The following is a 21925-nucleotide window of genomic DNA, read 5'->3' on the forward strand; positions in this document are numbered from 1 at the left end:
TGAACCGATGTAATAAACTACAATTAGAGTATACCTACCATATTCAATAGAGCGCCTGCCACAAAAGTATCGCAATCTGTAGACAGTAATATTATAAAGAGATAAAATTTGTGAGTTGATGATGATGTTGATGTTCATGATAATATATGGACATTATCCCGAATAAAACTCATAAATTTACCACTAATCCTATTTTTCATTTTATTTTATATCATGATGGTGGCAATCAAGCATACGGTCCATCTGATCGTAAACGGTTATCGTAGCCTATGAACGCCTGATAGGCCAGGCGTGTAACGTGCGCGTTGCCGGCCCTTAAGTGTGACTAAAAATCTTTTAAGTGATGTATAGTCTATTTATCTAAAAGACTAGTCTATATAACATCACGATATAACCAATAGGAACGTAACTACAATATATGTTGCAAAAACGGAGTGGCGCGAATAATTATTTCTTATTCGGTCATAGTAGCTTCCCAGATACATTGAATAGCAGCAATCTGTTAAAACTGTTGATATAATCTATTCTTCTATTCTTCGATCGGAATTTTGAAACTCATTGGTAAGATACTCGCAATCAGAACTTAACCCAAGACAATTCACACAGCGTCATCTAGCCTAAATTTTGCATTATTGGTACTAAACAACTGATCGTAATACTTAAATATATATGAAATATACGTCCATACAAATAATTATATTCATGTATACAAATGTTGCATGACGCGAGAAATCGAAACCACCACAATTAAAGCTCTGGACAACCGAGACCATCACAGATTTACAATAAACAAATTTACGTAATATAAGTACAATAAAAATTTAAACATGATAATATAAATAATTTATTATTTAGTTGGGATAATATCAGGACTAACCTACTTAGAGTGGGATCACATTATCAGATTTATCGTATCTCCAAAGAGGGCAGGGAGTATCTAATGCGCCAATCGAAGGATACCATCAGCTCAGGTCGCCCAGTCAGAATCTGATATAAATTTGAGCCTAAATTTTTACCTATATATATATAATACTAGCTACCTGTCCTGGCTTTTGCACGGGTCTACATGTATTATACATATAAACTTTCCTCTTGAATCACTATTTATTACTAAAAACTGAATTAAAATCCATTGCGTAATTTGAAAATCTAAAGGACCAGACAACAGAAGCGACTTCATTTTATTAGATATGCATGTATAAAATGTTTAGTGACTTACATCCAAATTAAACTCAAGGTTGACTTTGTAAGATGCTCAATTCAGTACTCAAGCAACTTGGGTTGTAAGATGTGTTTTTGTTGAAGGAAAGGCAATGAAATTTCAGGACAGAGGTATAACACTGTAGTCCTTCAGAGTATATCAGTACTGTGTTGATAACATGATATCTGTGGTGTAGTTCATATATATACACATAAAGTAGACAGGTTACCACTAACTAGAATGACTAACAAAAGCTATAAGTATAAACTATAATTCTGGATACAAAAAAAAAGTTCAAATAATAGGACAAAACACTTTATTAGCTAAAATGGGTTGATTATAATACTTGGTGAGTGACTTTATTTACATTAAAATTATTTTGTTGAACACAAAATAATTATAATTAAACACAAAACAAAGGAACATTAATAAAATCATTGTACTTCCTAATATCCACAAATATTATCATTTAAATTTAATAAGACAGAAATTATATTTATTCAAGTAAACTTAATTTCAAACACTTCAATAGCCACATTTATTATTTTACCACTTATTTATTTCTTTGCAAAAAGCTTATTACATAATTGTTTATGAATAATAATGTTTTTGTAGACAAAACTAACTTAAACTACACAGTTTTAGTTACTTATATGACCCCTATCCTATATATATAATTTCTGTCTAATTAAATTTAAATGATAACAAACATGATTGGTGATGATGATGAAGATGGTGCACCTGACAGTAAATCTCTCCACAAAGTCAAGTATGTTTCAAAGTTTATTAATTACCAATGCATCTAGCTACTCGGTTCCACCACATGTCTGGACATTTTGTTGTGCATGACCACATCATAACATATATAGTTATATTATTTGTAGTTTACATGTGGCAATTAACAAGAGACACAGCTACACTTTCATAATAGAATAACAATTCTATATTCATAGTAAATACATAAATTTATCTCAAATGACACATCATCTCTGCATAGAGGCAACTTTTTCATTAATCTCTGTTAACATTTGGGCCGATTTCTGTATGTTTTCAAACTGATAGCCCATGTGTACAGATATCAAATGCATCTTTTTGAGGTTCTCTTCGCTGCTCTCCATCAAGTTCTCTGTTCCTGCAAACTCCCTTGCTGCTTTGGTCAGGAGCTAGAAAATACAATTTAGATTCAAAATCCTTTTTATTTTAATAATTCTACACTAATACTATAAAGCTGAGGTTTCTTTGGTATCAGGAAATAACACATTTTTATTATTAGAGATAAGCCTTACTTTTGCACGCAGCTTTGCGCGTGTAGTGTCACTTAGTACATATTTTTGTAAATCATTACTTAAGTCCCGTTAGGATTTAGCAAATTTTTCTGTCCGTATATAGCCAGTCAAAACAAACGGTACTAAATATACTAACCTCGTTTGATTTAGATCCTCTTTGTATTTGCCGTGCTAGAGATGAAATATTATTCATATTTACTTGTACTCGCTCGGCGAGACGTTGTTTCGATTCGGCGAACAGCGAGCGAGCACTACTCGACGATGCCGATGTCATTATGATAAGTTATATAATTTCTTGTCTATAATTAGGCGTTTTAATGAGATAAATAATTTTAATTAGAGTTAACTGAAACGAAAACTGATAAAATATTTAATTAAAACAAGAAATACAGTGTCTGACAGTAACTTATTTTTTTTCTTCTGATTATCCTTTTGGGAAGGCAAAGGGAACAATACCCATACAACTAAGTTTATGTTTTTCATATTCTGCAACGTAACAAATATTTTGAGTTTAATATATGTAATTATTTTATAATATACTGTTAAAATGTCTGGAATATAAGAGGCTAAGAATAATATGTATTGTTTTATAAATAAAAAATAATTATTATCTCCAGTATTTCACAAATTACGGAAATAAATTCTATGATAAAGTTATTCTTTCATTTTTATATAGTTTTCTAATAAATATAATGAACGTGCTTTACGATCACAGAAGAAACTAACATTTTCTAAGGTTGGCAACATGTGGTTTGACATGAATGATGATGAAATGAACATTACTTTTCGCTTGTCACGGAAGGTTTTACAATACCTATAAGAAATTTTTGTATTATAATTCAATTATTTTGTTCTTTCCCCAAAATGTTGCTTTCACATGAATCTTATTTTCCCTTTATATGTTCTTCTTTAAAATATTCTTCAATGCGTGTTACAATACACTAAATCATGTTCTTTATTTACAATACTTCAGTGGATCAGTAGACTTGGTTTTGTGTGTGTTGTTGCCTACTTCTTCGTGATGGATAAAGGAGTGACTTGTGAGCATCTCAATAAGCTAGCTGATTCTCTTGAGAAGGAGTTATGGCAATCGAAAGAGGTGAGGAGGAATTTTTATTGACTAACCTAACCTCAAAGATAAAAGAACTGTCTACTGTCATGATAAATAAGCAATAGATTTCTCTACTCCAATACGTTATTGTGCAACTACTGTACGTAAAGTACTGGAATTCCTATCATGCGAGCCGTGTAACAACTATTAATTGCATAATAATACAAGATTTACTACAATTAAAATAACTCACAAAAGATTTTGATAATCACTTTATAATGTTTTTTTTTTTATTTAGTTTCAATACAATAATAGAAAGAAAAGATATAAAGATACTTTTATGTCATAAAAATTCAAGTAAACAATGACTCAATTTAATAGGGGACAATGTATTTGTTAGTTGGTCATAAGTTGTTAGTAACTGACTACAAACTAACTTTGTTCTTTTTATTATTTTGTGATGTCATTCCTTATAAATAAAAAACAATACTACCTAATTTAATAACTCAACGAACATACATGTAATAATTTTAAAGTTGTGTATGTGTGTTAAAAATGAAAAATATTTTATCTGTGTATTTTATTATTGCAATAAAAATAAATCTAAATTATTTAGTTGTCTATAATTATTAAGAAGAATCTTAAAACTATAATATAATATATAAGCGTAATATATAAAACAAAAATATTGTATATCAGTTGAATATTTATTTTCCTTGATTATTATGAAATGATTTATCTATTTATGATGTCAATACCGCTTTTGTTTATTATAATTGTAAATCAATACAGATAACTTAGTATCAACCACAATATGATTTAATAAACATTGACTGCTGCTTGTGTAGTACGCAAACTATTTCAGAACCCCCAATGACAAACTATTTATTATCAGTTTATTAATGAGTTAGTTGGTTTGATAAAACTCATAGGAGTTTTATCAGTTTATTTTTTTACATAGGTAAAAAAATAAACAAGAACAAATTTGCAGGCAAAAAAAGTTATGGGTTGATCAAAGAAATAGCAGGGATTGGATGAGAGTAGCTACGAACAGAAAATCATGTAGCAAAAAATCAAATTAATTAAGACCTAAAATATATACTTGAAATTATAATTATTTGAAAAAATAAAATTTAAATCATCAAAACCTACACCTAAACCTAAACACCTCATGAAATCATATATATATATATATATATATATAAGGCTGTATTGGGCTTTAATGGTGAGATGTTAAACAGAGCACTACAGAAGAAATACACAATTTATCAATAAGTAGACATGTATTACTACACTCTGTAGTAACTAGACTCTATGTTTTATTTGTAACTAGCTATTCGCCTGACTTCGCATCAGTGTACATGTAATATATATAAACCTTCCTCTTCAATCACTATTTTATACTATGTAATGATATTGACCTTGACCTGATTTATTTTTCAAATAGAAATGTCAGGAAGAACTATGGTACAGATATGTTAATATATATCTGTTATCAACATCATCTCATCCTTTCACACCACCAGTGTGTCAATAGGGCAAAATACCAAACACCCCTAACCCAAAAGTACTCTTTCAACAGGCAGTGTGGAAAGCACAAGATCTGACTTAATTTGCTGAAAACAAAAAGTATTTATAAAGTATAGTATAAAATCTGTAATGATCATGCCTTATGCTGTATAGTAATATATATTTTTGTCTGTACTGTTCTATCATCAGTATATATGGAATATTAAATTAGAACAATAACATTTTGTTACAGACATTAACATGTTTCGATTGTGGATGTCCTGGACCTAATCTATGGATATGCCTGCAACCAGATTGTCATCACATTGGCTGTTCTGAAGTTAAGAATGATCATAGCACTATACACCAAAAGGTTTGGAAATAATATTTTATTATTTTTTATATACTAAAATCCCATATAATGTATCACTATATTGTATTTGGTAAGCAAGGTGTTTCCCATTAGGTGTGTTCCCTTGACTATAGGTCACTCAAATCTCAGAATTCTGTGAATTTCTGTGAAATAGATGTGTGAATATTTAACTGTATTTAACAACATTAAAACTTAAAAATCCCAAGTACTATTTAACTGTTTGGTTAATGTTTTGTGCTAACTATTTTTACAAAATTAGAACATTTATCAAAGATATTAAAATACTAATAGATATATAAACACAGAATTATCAGTTGATTTGCAACTAGATAAGAAATAATAACTAAAATCCAATGCTTATCACATATTTCTGGTAATCACGATTATTAATCACTTCTTATAATTAATAATTTATAAATAAATAAAAGAACATATCAGAATTGCAGAGCTAGTAGTCGAGAACTAATAGTTGTGGAATTGTGCTATCTTGGTTTGTTGTATTGTATGATATCAAGTGGTTAATAATCTATTTAATTCACACTGAGATGGCACAATTTGATACCACATTAAATTAAGACTTTAGAAATTTGCGCACATTTTGTTTAGAATATTTATTCATTATCATATAAAAATACTGTCGTAAAATAACTATAAACATTTTAATTTTAACAGTAGACACAGTATTTTGACATATAAAGATTTTTGTTTTATAAGAATTTCTGAACAAATACACACATTTCAACATGTACAGGATTCCTTGCAAAGGGTATATCAAGCCAAAAGTTCAATTTCAGATCTCTATTTAGATTTTTTGGCTAATGTTCAGTTTTTTAAACATTGGTATGTACCATAACCATAATGCCTGCTACATCCATTTGACCGCATTCAGAACCGAGCAACCAGAATCATTGGTAATCAATGTCTATGTGACAGACTCGACCCATTGGCTTTACGGCGAGATATTGTATCTCTGTGCATTTTCTACCACATATATCACAGGGAATGTTCTGAGGAATTGTTCGGATTAATACCAGCTGCTGAGTTTCACCACCGTACCACCCGCCAGAAACTAAAATACTATCCTGATCATCTGGATGAATAGCGGTCCTGCGATGTGCGGTTTTCTAGAAACTTTTTGCCACGCACAACCACATTGTGGAATCACCTTCCAGCAATGGTATTTCCGAACCGATACGATATTGAAACCTTCAAGAAAAGAGCTTATTCCTTTTTAAAAGGCCGACAACTTACTTGCAATTCCCCTGGTGTTGGGGGTGCTCATGGGCGGCGGTAATCACTTACCATCAGGTGAACCGCATGCTCGTTTGTCTCCTGCGTTATAAAAAATAAAAACAATGATTATCAGAAATTTAAATTTGATATTTTTTTTACTACATAAATGCTTATACACATACACATAATCTTTGGCTGATTGCAAGATGGACACAAAATATAATAATAATTTCCTATTTTCGAGCTTTACCTATAACATCACTGTATAATAGTTCCTGTTCATTCATTCCAGAATTTTTCACCACATTGCGTTCATATGAATGTGTCCACTGAGAGGATATGGTGTTATACATGTGAAAAGGAAGTCCATATCAGAGCTGCCCTTGCGCATGGTGTAAGTATTATTAAAATAATATTGTAGATATTTTTATCAATAAATTCTGTGTAATCAATAAAATGTTACTGGACTACACTAATTCATTGCTGACACAAATTATTATATATCATATATAATGTTACACAAATTATTTATTCTTAACTGGTTTTTCGTGCACAAATGTTACAAATTCTAGGTGTAAAACTTTGGTTTTTTTTGCAACATAAATTTTGTCCCTAATATTCTGGTAAAGCAATTTATGTTAGTCATTTATAATCATATTCATATAAAATGACAAAAGAATATCTGATATTCAGAAACTCTAATAGTCAGAAATGAAGCTTCTTTCAAGCAGACTTAAATTATAGCATTTATAAATTATACTTAGAATCTATAGGACATTGGACAATGTAGGTAGAGCAAGATATATATACAAATGTAGCCATATATTGTTTATTAAATCCTATACCACAACCACACTATAGAATAATTTCAACTCTCTACTTGTTAAACTACTGATATACAGTGGATTAGACGTCAATTCGCCAGAATTCAACTATTTCGAAGATATAAACAGTTTATTAGCAGTTACTACACATCGTTTAAATATTCCAATGCCTTGAAAAAAAAAAACAATATATTTGCTTTGCAGATGCAAGCAGAGACGGTGTCTGTTGACGGTTCAATAAGCAGCGCCCGATTTAGTACAACAGGATTAGCGCATGATGATGACCTCGATCCAGAGGACATGGACTACGAAGAGGTGATGAATTATATAAGCTATTGAAATTGGAAGGGTGTTTATGTCATTTCATCTATACAAGAAATATAGAGCTCCTCTTGTTTAAATGTTAAGACTCAAGAAAACCATTTCTGATGAAATAATATATATATAAGACAGGCTTTGATTAGTTTGTTCTGAAAAATGATGCTATGTATAGGTATATTGACTAAGTGAACTAATATACTACTAACTAATATGAAAAACGTTACCACATAATCATTACATCATGAACTATACAAGAAATATTCCAGAAGAATAAGGTGTCATGCCTCTGTTGTTTAAATGAAACACATTACAAAGCATGTTGCTTCTAAGATAAACGAGACACATAACCTTGCAGACGATTTTGTATAAAGTTTAACACCATTTGATAGAAATCGGTTATGTGATAGTAATTACAGATAAAACTAGTACCAACTTCTTTCAGCAGGTCTTGTGGGGCTTCAGAACATGGGTAACACATGTTACATGAATGCGGCATTGCAAGCCCTCAGCAATACAGCGCCGTTATCGTCGTACTTTCTAGAATGTTCCGCGGCGGTCGCCGTGCTGGCGGCCGACAAGAAGCCAGGTTTAAGTCGGTAAGATAATTGTATATTAATAATGACTCAATTGTTTTGTTATAATAATAATAATAGTAATATATACATTATTATACATGTATAGTACAAAGAACAAAATAAATGCTAATAGGCAATAGAGTCGTTCTCCGTGGTGAGAGGTGAAGTGAGGTCGATTCAGTGCTATTCGCAGCCACAACACACCCCAGTTGCTATATTCTCCTAATTAATTATTATTATATTATACCTACACGTAGAAGAAATAGTTTATTTTCATGTCTGATAAGTGATAACCGTCACATCCATGCATAAACACCACGCACCACAGATTTTCCATCATCATGTAATGCCTTTGATTCACCTTATGCATTGCCAACAAGAGGACTAATATGAAGGATAATAAGTTTTTCAACTTAATTAATAAAGTATTTTCTTCTTTCAGAGCATACCAAAAACTAATTAAAGAAATGTGGAGTAGAAAAACAAGAGGCTATGTTGTACCTAACGGTATCTTGTACGGTATACGGAATGTAAGTACTAAGCTTACTTTACAGTTAAATATATACGAGTACACTAACTTTTCAACGCTACTTCGTCTGCTTTTTGAGATAATAAATACCTTATGTACATCCTAGAATATAGAATCCATCAGACTCTATATTCATTAAAATTTCATTAAGGTACATGTAGTTGTGAAAAGAAAACAGACAGTTAGACACACTTTTATATAGATTATGTATGTGTTATGTATTAAGAGATCGTTAATGCTTTGTGAGAACTTCGGTGGTCCAGTGGTAACACTTTCGATGGTCCTTGTTGCGATTCCTGGCGTCATGCAAACTATTGTATTCATAAGTATGACTGTTTATATTGGTCTGGGTGTTTTCTATGTACATATATTTAACAAATTTATTTAAGTATTTCTATGTTTCCTAGTACCCTTAACACAAGTTCTCCTTAGTTTGGTATTATATGACTCGGCGTGAATTGTCCTGGGTTATTATTATTATTGTACAAATTATACATGAATAATTACTTGTAGGTGCACCCTATGTTCCGTGGATATCACCAACACGACACCCAGGAGTTCCTGCGATGTTTCATGGACCAACTACATGAGGAGTTGAAAGAACCGGTACATTATCTCTACCTAATTATGTCTTAAAATGTGCTAACATATCATTCTACTGAAATATGTCATATTAACATTTAGTTGATTAATTTAAAAGAACAATTACTAATGATTATGAAATTGTGTATAATTATTATCTTTGAAATAATATAATTTCAATAAGTACATAAAACTTATAAGTACCGAGTAAGACTTTATACAAAGTCAACCGAGTGCGGCAGAGAGCGCCCTTCCACTTTGCTTTCAAATGTACCAAACGAAATTGGAAGCAAGCATGTATTGCGTTCACGACAACGTGTATGAAAAATAGTAGCTGATTCTCAGATCTACTGAATATGCAAATAAAATTTCATAAAAATCGGTCAAGCCGTTTCGGTGGAGTATGCTAACCAACATTGTGACACGATAATTTTATATATATCATATATCATTTGATATTTTATTTATGTTTCATTATTATTCTGATGCTTAATATGTTTTTACTATGAGAACTATGAGATTTTTCTATCTACAGTTATCAATTACTTCTTACAGGTATGGGATGGTACGCCGGATGATAAACTAGATTCAGAAGCGGATGGTGATCACTCGGATAGCAGAAATGTACATATACGTCGGCGTGCCGCGTCTTCAGGAGGTGAGTGATGAAATTCTTCACCAAAACCACTGTGATGATGATGATTACCAGCAAACATGTATTTGTTATTTATTTGATAATAGCACAGATTAGAAAGTATACATCAAAATTAAAAAAAATCATAAATCATTTATTCATTTAGGACATTTTAGCCGCTTGAACGTCAAATTTTTTACATGATAATTTTAATTTTTTCCCTACCATCCAGTTCAGTATAAAGCTCCAATCCTCGGAGGTAGACTTTGTAATACATCAACAGCATGGCTAATTAAGTCTTACCTATTTCAGCTACTAAGCACCTCGCTTTTTAAAATGTGTTTTGGTTGATATGTATGTAGTGAAATTACAGAATAAGATGCACTATCTTTATCCTCCGGAATGGCACGAATGATGTAATGATCGTTATATGGATAACGTGATTACTGTATTGCTGTTCATGTATGTAGGCAATGGTTACAATTTACTATCGGGCCTGTGTAAATAGACTTGAGCAGTGTTGTAGTAATTATTTTTTTTAATCATAATTATAGTTTTTATAATAAATGTTATTTGCAGCAAGTGATGCGCCATTCTTCGCTCGCATGAGGCGGAAATCACCAGCGGCTTCGTCGTACAGTGAATCCAGAGCTGAAGGATATTTAAGGTAATTTCATATTGCTTACCAATAAAAGTCATATAATTACGATCACTATTGTAATACCTACGAGGTTATGAGTTTAAATCTGACTGAGGCAAAAAATACTTTGTGTCAATTTATAGTTCTGACAAATTCTCCAGTGAAGGAAATACAGATAAACTAAATATTAATTTGAGAGACTGACACTTCGTATTCAAATATAGGGTATAATACAAAGCGAAATGTGGGAATGTCAAGTGTTGCGTTCACCATGACTCCGATAACTTAGGGCAGTTTTAAAGACCTATTTATATAATATAAAGAATCCATCTACATAGAAGTAAATAAAATTTCCAAATATAAGTCAGCGCGTCAGTCGCTTCAGAATGACTGCAACAATTTGGCTAATTCCCCCTTTGTAGATACAAATAATTTATAATCGTTAGGACTAGGTATGTTTGGAAAATCGTACGAAAATATTGTGTAGACAATGTTATGCAACCAACTGATTTAGTATACTTGTGAAGTTAGTTCTATATAATTTAAATTAATTAATACGCAAAAAGAGCACGTGAGGTGCAGGCGAGTCAGTAAATGTCTTAGTGCGTGGGCGCAGGGTGTCTGAGGGCGGCTCTGCGGGGGTCACGGGGGGCACCGGCGGCGGGGGGGTCACCGGCGGTGCGGGGGGTCGCCACCGCCGCTCGGCCAGCTTCGGCGGCACGCATCACCTCGCGTACTCCGCACTCACCAGCCTCAACGGCACCACAGGTCTGTTTTATTTCTATTATAATCTTTACATCGTATAAGATGAATGTTTCCGCTAACTGTTCGCTTAGACCTTTTAAACTACGTGACGCATTTTAATGTAGTTTTTAGCAATAGATAAAGTAATTCAAGAGGACGGTTTATATATATAATACATGTTGTCCCAAGGTAAGCAGAGGTTGTGTTATGGGTACTAGACAACTGATATAAACACTTAGATATTTTTTTATACATACATACATAATATACATAGAAAATATCCAGACCGATACAAGTAATCATATTCATGAATACAAATGTTTGTATCGTGCGAGAAATCGAACTCGCGATCATCGCAAGTAAAGTGGCGTATCATTTACGCACTTATCAGATTATTTTCTTTTGACAAAAATGCAATAGATTCGGTATTATATGCTGGAGTATAGTAATATGTTGGTGGTCACTATATTCTTCTTAATTTCATTTTAAAATGGATCTGTATTTTTGTAAACTTGGATAAGCTCATTTAAAAGGAATAAGAGCTGAGTTTCTCTCAGTTCTTCTTAGCTCGAAAGCACTTAGATCTGACGGTAGTCGTAGTGAAAGACTTGCTTTCATTGATAACTACCGTATCTTCACATATTAATATATAGTTTATGTTTTAATATATAAGTCTTTCAAAATAGAATCTTAGTAATGTTTAAACATAGAATTTAAATTAATAATTGTCGTATTTCGACCATTGGGCGACCACTAATACGTACAGTAAGCTCGACTTAAAAATGTATATAAGTTTTATTGCAATATACGAAGCTGTGAACTCACATAGTAGCTGTGAATAATGGTGATGGTGTGCAGCAGGTGGCGGATGGTCGCCGCGGTCGGGCGGGTCGGAGTCGGAGTCGTCGTGGTCGAGCGAGGCCGACGACCGCTACGAGACCTGCTCCAGCGGAGCCAGCGACGCGCCCGCCTCCGCCTCCGCCTCCCACCCGCGCCCGCACCGGACGCTGTACGTATACCTCTCGCCTTTACAGATCCAATTTCTAATTGTGAACGGAAACGGTCCATCTCATGGAAGTGGCATATAAATGAGAATATTAAAAAATCTTCTATTAATGATTCTGACTTAAAGGCATACAATATAGTAATCATTAATTTAAATAAAAATTAAGCTGACAGTCCTCGTGGGGTGGTAGCTGTCGCGTATATACATGAACAGCGTTATTAACTGTAACCATTATAAAGTGAGCCATTCCAGAGAACTGTGATGTCATGTTAAATTGCAGGAAATACCTGCAATTTAATTGCCTAATCTCGAAAGTAAAGCAGTGTGCTAAACCACTAGACCACCGAGGTTGCAGTATGCATGTTATACACAGGAAACACCCCAGACCAATATAAACAATCATACTCATGAATATAAATACCGTACCGTGCGAGGAATCGAATCCGCGACCATCGGAAATAATGCGATATGCTAAACCGCTAGACCTAGGTGGATAATATTTTTGCTACACCCGTTCAATAAAAACAATTTATTTTAAATATTACTTATAGATATTATTTACTCAGCAGCAAACAGCCAGCAGTGGGAGAAGATGGTGGGTCGGGTGGCGGTGACGGCGGCTGCGGTTCGGTCCGGTACCGCAGCGTGGTGTCCGACGTGTTCGACGGGAAACTGCTCTCATCTGTTCAGTGCCTCATATGCGACCGGGTTTGTACACCGCAATATATCTTCTTCTTCAAAACTAAGAGTCGTGACATCTCTAGCTATCGTGGGCATCTCTAGCCTGCGCCAAGTGGATCACCAACTTATATATTTTTCTTGACGGCATCTCGCACTGAATCAGTCTATCGTGCAGGGGCCGTAGTTCCGTCCACCTGGCCTCCATTATACATTTTTCCTTTATTTATCTCACGTGACCGAACAAAGTTAGCAGACGCTGGAAGCACACAATAAACAATAATAGTAATAATAATAGCCCTGGACAACCACCATCTACACCAAGCTAAGCAGGGCTTGTGTTAAGGGTACCAAACAACTTATAGAATACCTGAATACAGTTATTTGTAATTTGTTATATTAATATGTGAAGTGAAAACTTAGTACCACATTTTACAAAATTGCGCGGACAGAGGAGCATGTAATTTCACACACTTATAGTTTATACAGAGTGAGAGTACAAGATGATAATATTTTTTAATATTATCCTGCAACTAACCAAAAGCTGACAAGGGTGCTTCCTTTTTGGTTTTGGTCATAAAACGACACCTGAAGCATTTGTGCAATTCTCGACCATGTGTTAATATAAAAATCGGCTGGCAGGTGTCAACCCGAGTGGAGACCTTCCAAGACCTGTCGCTGCCGATTCCATCGCGTGAACACCTGGCCGTCCTGCGGCAGCAGTCTGCTCTCAGCCACGCTGCAGCCGTCGCCGCAGCCTCGCAGGACTCCTGGGTACGCACAATTGTTATAGAAATACCTAATAATAATAATAATTGTATATGAAACATTTTCTACTATCGGAAAGATATTTTTGACTCCATCTATAGCAAATCAAAACTTTTCTGTTACCTCAATCATAAAAAACGTTCTTAACCTATTTCATACTTTCTTATGACAATTGACTTTTATACGAAATTAAAAAAAATAAAAATAAAACCGATGTGGTCTTTATATTAAGTCGTCTGCGTGGGGTACCTATTTCAGCCTCCAAAAAGCTTGTATCATAATTGATTTGGTTGAAAGGTGGAGATAATTTTTTTACAAAAATAAATAATATTAAAGCTAATATCAGTTGTGAAAGAAGTATATTTATTTATTCTTTGTTATTGTATATTCGTATTGATGTTGACAGGTGTGGTGGTTACTGAGCTGGCTACGGTCATGGTTCTATGGGCCGGTGGTATCGTTGCAAGACTGTCTCGCGGCGTTCTTCAGCGCAGACGAACTCAAAGGCGATAATATGTATAGGTATAATAGATAGTCACAAAAATTATTTACTTATCATTCTTATTATGTATATTGTATTACACGGAATAATAACGTGTAATTCTAGAAGTGGGGTTCTAGAATTACACGTTATTATTCCGTGTCTATCTATTATGATATATGCAAAACATTCTTAATTATATCCTAGATGAACAGATGCATATTTCTATCATAGTTACAACGAAGAACACCGCGGTTAACAACTAGTAATGGTGTAAATATTCAAACAGCTGCTCCCGGTGCAACAAGCTGCGCAACGGCGTAAAGATGTCGGGCGTGGTGAGGTTACCGGAAGTTCTGTGCGTGCACTTGAAGCGTTTCCGGCACGAACTCATGTTCAGCGCTAAAGTGGCGGCGCGCGTTTCCTTCCCCACGCAGGACCTCAACATGGCGCCGTACATGCACAAAGGTACGCATTTTGATACGCATACGCATTTATGATACAGAGCCGACTTGAGCATTACTCTATTGCGGTGTCTGCAGATCATTTTGGAATTAGGAATATTTTATAAAAACTACAAAAAAATACTGTTCTATGTGTGGTCTTTCTAGTCGGCTGGACAACTTAAATATAATTTTAGTAATTTTCATATTTATAAGCTTAATTTTTTAATAAACGTTATATATATTACCTTTCCTGCTTAATTTAATAATATATATTGTAGTATATATATTTAATGATTCGTTTATATCTAAATTTATTTTTCTGTAATTAAATTTGCATTGCCAACAATTATTCTCTGCACTACCTGTGATCGATCGCTAAAAAATACCGCATAATGATAAGTCCGCCAAATGTACTGTTACATTTCGTACAGTGTGCATATTAAAGTTAGTAAATTGGAAATGTTTAAAACGAATATACTATGTCGCAGAGTGTACATCAAAGGTGAGCCGGTACGAGTTGTGCGCGGTGATCAGCCACGCGGGCACGGCGGGCGGCGGACACTACACGTGCGCCGCGCGCAACGGGCGCGCCTGGTACTCCTACGACGACCACACCGTCGCCCCGCTCCCCGCGCACCACCTCGCGCACTGCGAGGCCTACGTGCTCTTCTACAAGTCAGTACCCAGACGCCACGTGCGGCCGCTCCTCCGCCCTCGACCGATCGCTCCATCCATGAAAAGATCTGCACATTTTGCCAAACCGAGGAGGAAACGCCGCTGCACATCCTATGCGGATGATGCGCTCGTGCATAAACGTAGTATCTCCTGAAACGTTTACACTCTATCCTGAGGAGATTAAAGCCACCGCTCCTAAGGATGTCCTTCGATTCTTGTTCTTGACGGGTCTAGATAGCGAACTAAAAAGAGCGAGTATAATAGATCAATATAGATCGCAGTGCTACAAGTCCGAGCATCGACAGTAGCCCGAACCCCACAATAAAAAAAAGCCTCAATGTCTAGAGTACCACCGCTACCGCTGCACTGTTTGAATAAGTGGAAGTTATACAAGTCAGTACCTGCATTGTGCCCCACATGCCACATGCAGCCCACTTCTGTTAAATTTTCAATATCCACAGCGTAAGATACCGGTAAAGATCGGGAGTTCTTTTTTATGCATGATAATGGAATGGTGCACCCGCCTGCACTAACGGTTTACGCTGGCGGAACACCAGTGAAAGATGATAGGACGAACATGAAGTCAGGTCAGTTAGCCCGTAATAATAAATTCACCGGGAATTTATCACGATGGTTTCCAGGGGGAACCATGTGGAGGTTAACCTGACATGGTACATTGCTAGCAATGGGATCATCAGTCCACATTACTAACAATCCCCTTCCCCCCAAGATCGGGAGTTGTACAAATCAGTACCTACACTGTGTACCGCAAATAAAAAACACACTCTTCATACATTTCCTATTATGTCATGTTCTTTTGGTCATAAGAGAATATGAATTCAGTTTTCACTCAGATAAGTTAAATTATTAAAACTAATATTACAGGAAAGTGAACCCCCAAATGGTTGTGCTGAGGCAAAAGGCGGCTGAAATAATGGAATCGACGACTGCGGAACCAAATGATATAAAGTTCTACATTTCAAAACAATGGATCAACAAGTAAGTACATTAGTACTCATCCCTTTTGTTGAATAGAATAAACCTAGTTATTGTTGTTTGTTGTATACTAGCTGATACTACAGACTTGTCTTGTCTTATTGAAAGTATAAAGGTAAAATATTCATCATTCGCCTATATACATGAACAACATTACGGACGTCCGTTATTCTGTGACACCTGCGATAACACTCACGCATTGCCATTCCAAAGCACTAAGATAGAATTTCTGTTATTCTGTAATATCACTACCTAATCTGCACCCTTCAACCGAAACATAGCTTTTGTAAGCTATGCAAGTTGCTCGGTGGCTGAAATAGGTGCGACAGAAGTACTGATGCAGACATCGTTTTATAATTTCTCTGGTGTCTATACATTTGGTAGTCTACCAAGTAGAAGAATTGTTAAACGTATATATTAAGGATGTAGTAGTAATAATCTCAAGACAGTTCACACAGCGTCATCTAGACCCAAGTTAAGCTAGGTAAAGCTTGTTTTATGGTTACTGGATAACTGATATATATATAGATTTTTTTTTGTAAATACACACATAGAAAACACCCAGACCGATACAAACAATCATACTCATGAATAAAAATGTTTGTGCCATGCGACGAATCGAACCCGCGACCATCGGTCGTAAAGCGGTGTGCTAGACTGCTAGACCACCGAGGTCGTAATCGTGTGCTATCATAAAAGTTAGAGCCGCATTGAAGTAACGTATATCTATTGATCAATAGGTTCAACACGTGGGCGGAGCCGGGCCCCATCGACAACAGCGACTTCGTGTGCTGCCACGGCGGCGTGCGGCCCGACCGCGCGCCCCACGTGCAGCAGCTCGCCGCGCGCATCCCGCACCAGCTGTGGCAGTTCCTGCACGCGCAGTCAGTACACCGCACCACACCACACCACACCACACCACACCACACCACACCACACTACACTACACGCTCCTCACATCTGCCGCTTACACACCGTGGACATTATTTTCTGTATGAAAGCTGCATGCGTGAAAGATCGTGTGGTGTACAGTCGCCTAATGTGTACCATATATGTGCAGGTTCGGCGGCGGGCCGGCCGCCACACACGCGCACGAGTGCGGCGCGTGCGCGAGAGCGGCGCGGAGGCTGCGGGCCCGGCGCGCCGCAGAGCTGGCCGCCTTCTACGACCTGCACGCCGCCTTCCAAGTACTACGACACACATTACCATCACATCCATCATCCACAGGACAACTATTTACCCCAAAGCCAAATGAAGTCAACCTCCACGCGATTTTTCTTCCACTAGGGTCCCCGCCAACGTATACTGTTGGCGCGAGAGAGTGTACGATATCAACATAATATAGAGAGAAAAGATTGATATGATGAACTACGGTTATTTAGGTCCGAATATTATTTATAAGCTCCAGATATTAGATTGCAATTATATTTGTTTTGTATTGTCTATATTTGAAATCACGATATATTGGGTCTAAGTCGTAGTACAGAGGTAGTAAATAGTAAGCAGCACAGTAGTAAGTAGTGAGCGAAATCAATTTTTCCCTCTTCATATTTGTATAGATTGTAATAGCAATTTGCGAATCACAGGAGCAGGAACATCCGCGTGTCATCTACGCAATGAGCATGCACTGGTTCAGACAATGGCAGGCGTTCGTGAGGAACAAGACGCAGCAACCACCGCCGCCAGTCGACAACAGCGGCATTGTCACAAAACAGGTACACTACACATACAGTATATAGCAAATATCATAATCTTGGCGACTTGAAGACTTGAGGACACATGAAAACATGAAAAAATTTAGTTTTATTGAAATAGATAAGAGATACTTATATTATAAGAAAGAACGAAGATTACTTTACACAAATTCATCGGATGGGGCTCTCCTTTTCTCTAAACTTGCTTTGCGTTGTTGTACCTCAAATTGATAAATAAAACAAAACTTTAATAATTTATCTAATAAGGGTTATTTTCGTTCATTTGCTACCAAATGCAAATGGAAATTAGCATAAACTCTGGCCAATATCCACTTATATATAGGAATTGTGCAATTATATACCACTATTATTGTGAGAATATTGAGAAAGTCGCATACATTTTGTATCTGTACGTTTAGCACATATTACATTAACTATAAGAAAACTGTTATACTAACAAAACGGGTGACAACGACAGCCTGTTAAAAAATAAATAAATTATTATGACGACCTCAGTGGTCTAGCGGTATAGGACACCGCTTTTCTTCCGATGGTCGTGGGTTCGATTCCTCGCACTGTACAAACATTTGTATTCATGAGTATGATTTGGGTGTTTTCTATGTATATTATGTATGTACAAAAAAAAACTAAATATATCAGTTGTATAGTACCCATAAAACAAGCTCTGCTTACCGTGGGACTAGATGGCGCTGTGTTAATTGTCCAGTGTTATTATTGTATATATTTATTATTCAAAAAGCGAAATTTCATATTTTTTTTGTTTATGACCATAAATAATCGTTATCATTGGGATGTATATAAGGTGATAGCATTTTGTATCGGTGAACACTTTAAGTTTTAAAAATATTCCTTCTTACGTTTTTGTGTAAAAAATAACCTAACGGCTATTGGATTTTGGAATTCATTAGCTTACGAACTGCGTGACAGATCTAGCGTTGGAATATTTAAAAACTAATTTAAAAAATATTATCTTTCACAATGTTGACGTATCATTATACTTATTTATTTATGTATGTATTACACTTATATATTAACTGAAGTCTTATATGTCATAAATTTTCAAAATATATATTCATATCCGCGTATGCCTATTCATCTTATATTTTTGATTTATTGTCATATATACAACAAAATGTTAATGTCTCCTTTTTTTCGTACACATATGTATGTATGACTGATCTAGTGAACACATTATCCTATAACATTTACTAGTTTGGTGAAAGAAATCTCTCCTTAGAGATAAGTTTACCCTTGTATCATCCCCACATTTATAATATTATTGTTTTCTTTCCTACGTGTGTGTACAATAAAGAATAGTATTATTGTACACACACGTATTTAAACACGATACGCCTTAGCGCTATTGTTCAAAAACAAAAGTAAATGTTTTTTTTTTACTTTCTTTATTTCTATTTTCCTGTAAATCTAATAAAATTTAAATAAATCATATAAAAACTAATTTACTGATACGTCGTCTTTTGTTTTCCTGTTATTTTTTAATGTTCGGGATTTCGAGTAGTTTCAGTTAAGAAACTCGAAAGATAAAATTAATTTTTAAATTATTTCGGTCTCTACACAGTCTCTACGGTACAGAGATATATATTTCTATTTTTAATATTTCCAGGAAAACGACGGCATCACAACACATATACTCAAACAAGGCTCAGACCACGCTCAACTCAGCGAGGAACTTTGGAGGTTCTTCACGGATATCTACGGAGGTGGTCCTGAGGTAAAACTCAAGTGTCCCACCGCCACCGTGCAGCCACTCACCAATGACAGGGACCCGAAGTTCTTCGAGAACCGACGCCTCTCCAGAAAATATTCGGAGTCAGACAAAGAAGAGTACTGTACGAAATCCACCTCAGAAATGAACATAAGAGATACAGTACATGGGGAATTGCAAAAGAATCAATCGTTACAAAATATCAACAGACGATACAAAGTCAACAGGACAATGGCTGATTCAGACGAAGATGTCAATTACAGACACACATTTCAGTATAAGAGGCACGAACCAAATGGCAACTATCAAGATTCCGATGAGGAAATGGACTCGAGTCCTCCAAACTATGTCAACACAGTGAGAATGGAAAATGGGGTCGACAGTTCAGATCACGATGCCAACGACAATCCAGTGTACAACAGGAGGCAAAACGAAAAAGAAACAGACCTACCCAATTTAGACAGTATATCCCTTAAAAGTAAACCAAAATCGGGCAAAGTGAGAAAAATGAAAAGACGGACAGTGAAATGATTCTTTCTAGCTTTCCAGTTCGTTCACAGGTTGAGGCAGAAGGTGGCTTCGAGCCGTGACTACGTCTGAACATTCCTATGGTGACTGGTGTTAACATACTGTGCATTTATTAGGCTCGAATAAACTGTGGGACTGTGGTCTCTGTACGAAGCGATATTTTTCTAAATTATGATAATTAAACTGCGGCCTCCAAGCCCCGCAACGGAAAGGGTGTTATTATTTTTAGTACAATTTATAATTTAGTTCAAATTCAGGTCTAGAGATGTTAGATACTTGAATTAATGTTATACAGACTGTATAATTATATAATGTATATCTTTGTAAAATTGTAATGAAGTTAACCATAACAATTACTGTATAGATATTTCTTGTTAAAGGGCGCTTTAGTAATTTATTGGTATTATATTGTATTATAGTAGCGTCAGACATAAGCAATCAAAATAAATCTAAATGTAACTGTTAATTCCCTTTGTTATACCGTGGGCGACCATAAATGAATTCGTGAACGGCCACGGTACTACTTAACGGTAAATTATAAAAGTGCCCAATAGGTAGTCTATTTCCCCGACTGCATTTCTTGTTTCCCCGTTTTACCATGTGGATTAGGTATTTATTTTGTTATTACTGGTTCTAAGTCTATGTGTTATTTGTTAATAAATGGATCAACAATAAAATTTATTTCATCTATATTGGCTGCAATGTAGTGTTTAATTTCATTAGATATTTAATGCAATATATAAGATACTACTCTGTTTATAAAGCGCTAAAATTTCCATATAAGATACATAAATGCGATCTTAATAATTAAACATATTAAAAATCTCAAGTCTCTGATTCCGATTTAGATGAATTTTAAATTAAGCATAGATTACTTATTTGTGGTAGGTACATTTTACTTCTTTATATGGATAGATTTATTTTCTGAATTAATAGGTTCACTCTTAAGGTAACCAGAGAAGTGATTTAAATATAGACTTTGAAAGTCGACAATGTATAAAGGGTCAAGTTTCGGATTCATTTAGTATGTTCTATTACTATCATCTATCTAGCAGTATATCATTATCACCATCATCTAGTATTTAGGGGGGTTGCATTTAATATCAGCACGAAACTCACGTTTGCATATCTACTTATTGGTTAAGGTCACAAAATCACTAGTTAACAAGTATGTTTTCTTAAAATTGTTATACTTATATGTGTATTATTTTATTTTTTCTCTTATATTAATATTTCTATTTATATATCAAATTTGTTTCTATTTACTTGTAAACATTATAAAATAAAATAAAATTGATGTTCAAAATATTTATTACAATGAAGATACGATACGATATTACATAATTTTATTATCAACCAGGTACAATATTTATCATTTATTTACTGGCTATGGTCTGCGAGGGT

The 21925-nt window shown here is 35.0% G+C and overlaps 2 protein-coding genes across 2 annotated transcripts; one reads left to right on the top strand and one right to left on the bottom strand.

Annotated features, from left to right (window-relative positions):
* Positions 1 to 1616: 1616 nt before the first annotated feature.
* LOC131849806 (uncharacterized) lies at positions 1617 to 2902 on the bottom strand. Its single transcript, XM_059199925.1, has 2 exons — positions 2624 to 2902; positions 1617 to 2364 (listed from the first exon to the last, which is right to left on the bottom strand). The coding sequence occupies exons 1-2, from the start codon at positions 2759 to 2761 to the stop codon at positions 2185 to 2187; spliced, it is 318 nt and encodes a 105-aa protein (XP_059055908.1). The 5' UTR covers positions 2762 to 2902; the 3' UTR covers positions 1617 to 2184.
* Positions 2903 to 3272: 370 nt separating this feature from the next.
* Positions 3273 to 21391, top strand: LOC131849580 (ubiquitin carboxyl-terminal hydrolase 20). The gene is made up of 21 exons (XM_059199675.1): positions 3273 to 3586; positions 5301 to 5420; positions 6946 to 7047; positions 7682 to 7792; positions 8225 to 8394; positions 8816 to 8903; positions 9416 to 9508; positions 10040 to 10142; positions 10698 to 10785; positions 11375 to 11526; positions 12364 to 12511; positions 13078 to 13216; positions 13829 to 13960; positions 14361 to 14476; positions 14725 to 14903; positions 15370 to 15556; positions 16442 to 16555; positions 17293 to 17436; positions 17613 to 17739; positions 18139 to 18267; positions 19892 to 21391. Exons 1-21 carry the CDS (start codon positions 3509 to 3511, stop codon positions 20522 to 20524), a joined length of 3153 nt encoding a protein of 1050 aa, XP_059055658.1. The 5' UTR covers positions 3273 to 3508; the 3' UTR covers positions 20525 to 21391.
* The last annotated feature ends 534 nt before the right edge of the window (positions 21392 to 21925 follow it).

Source organism: Achroia grisella, unplaced genomic scaffold (assembly GCF_030625045.1).
Source record: "Achroia grisella isolate CSIRO2021 unplaced genomic scaffold, CSIRO_AGI_Agris_v1 utg660, whole genome shotgun sequence".
Lineage (NCBI taxonomy): Eukaryota > Metazoa > Arthropoda > Insecta > Lepidoptera > Pyralidae > Achroia > Achroia grisella.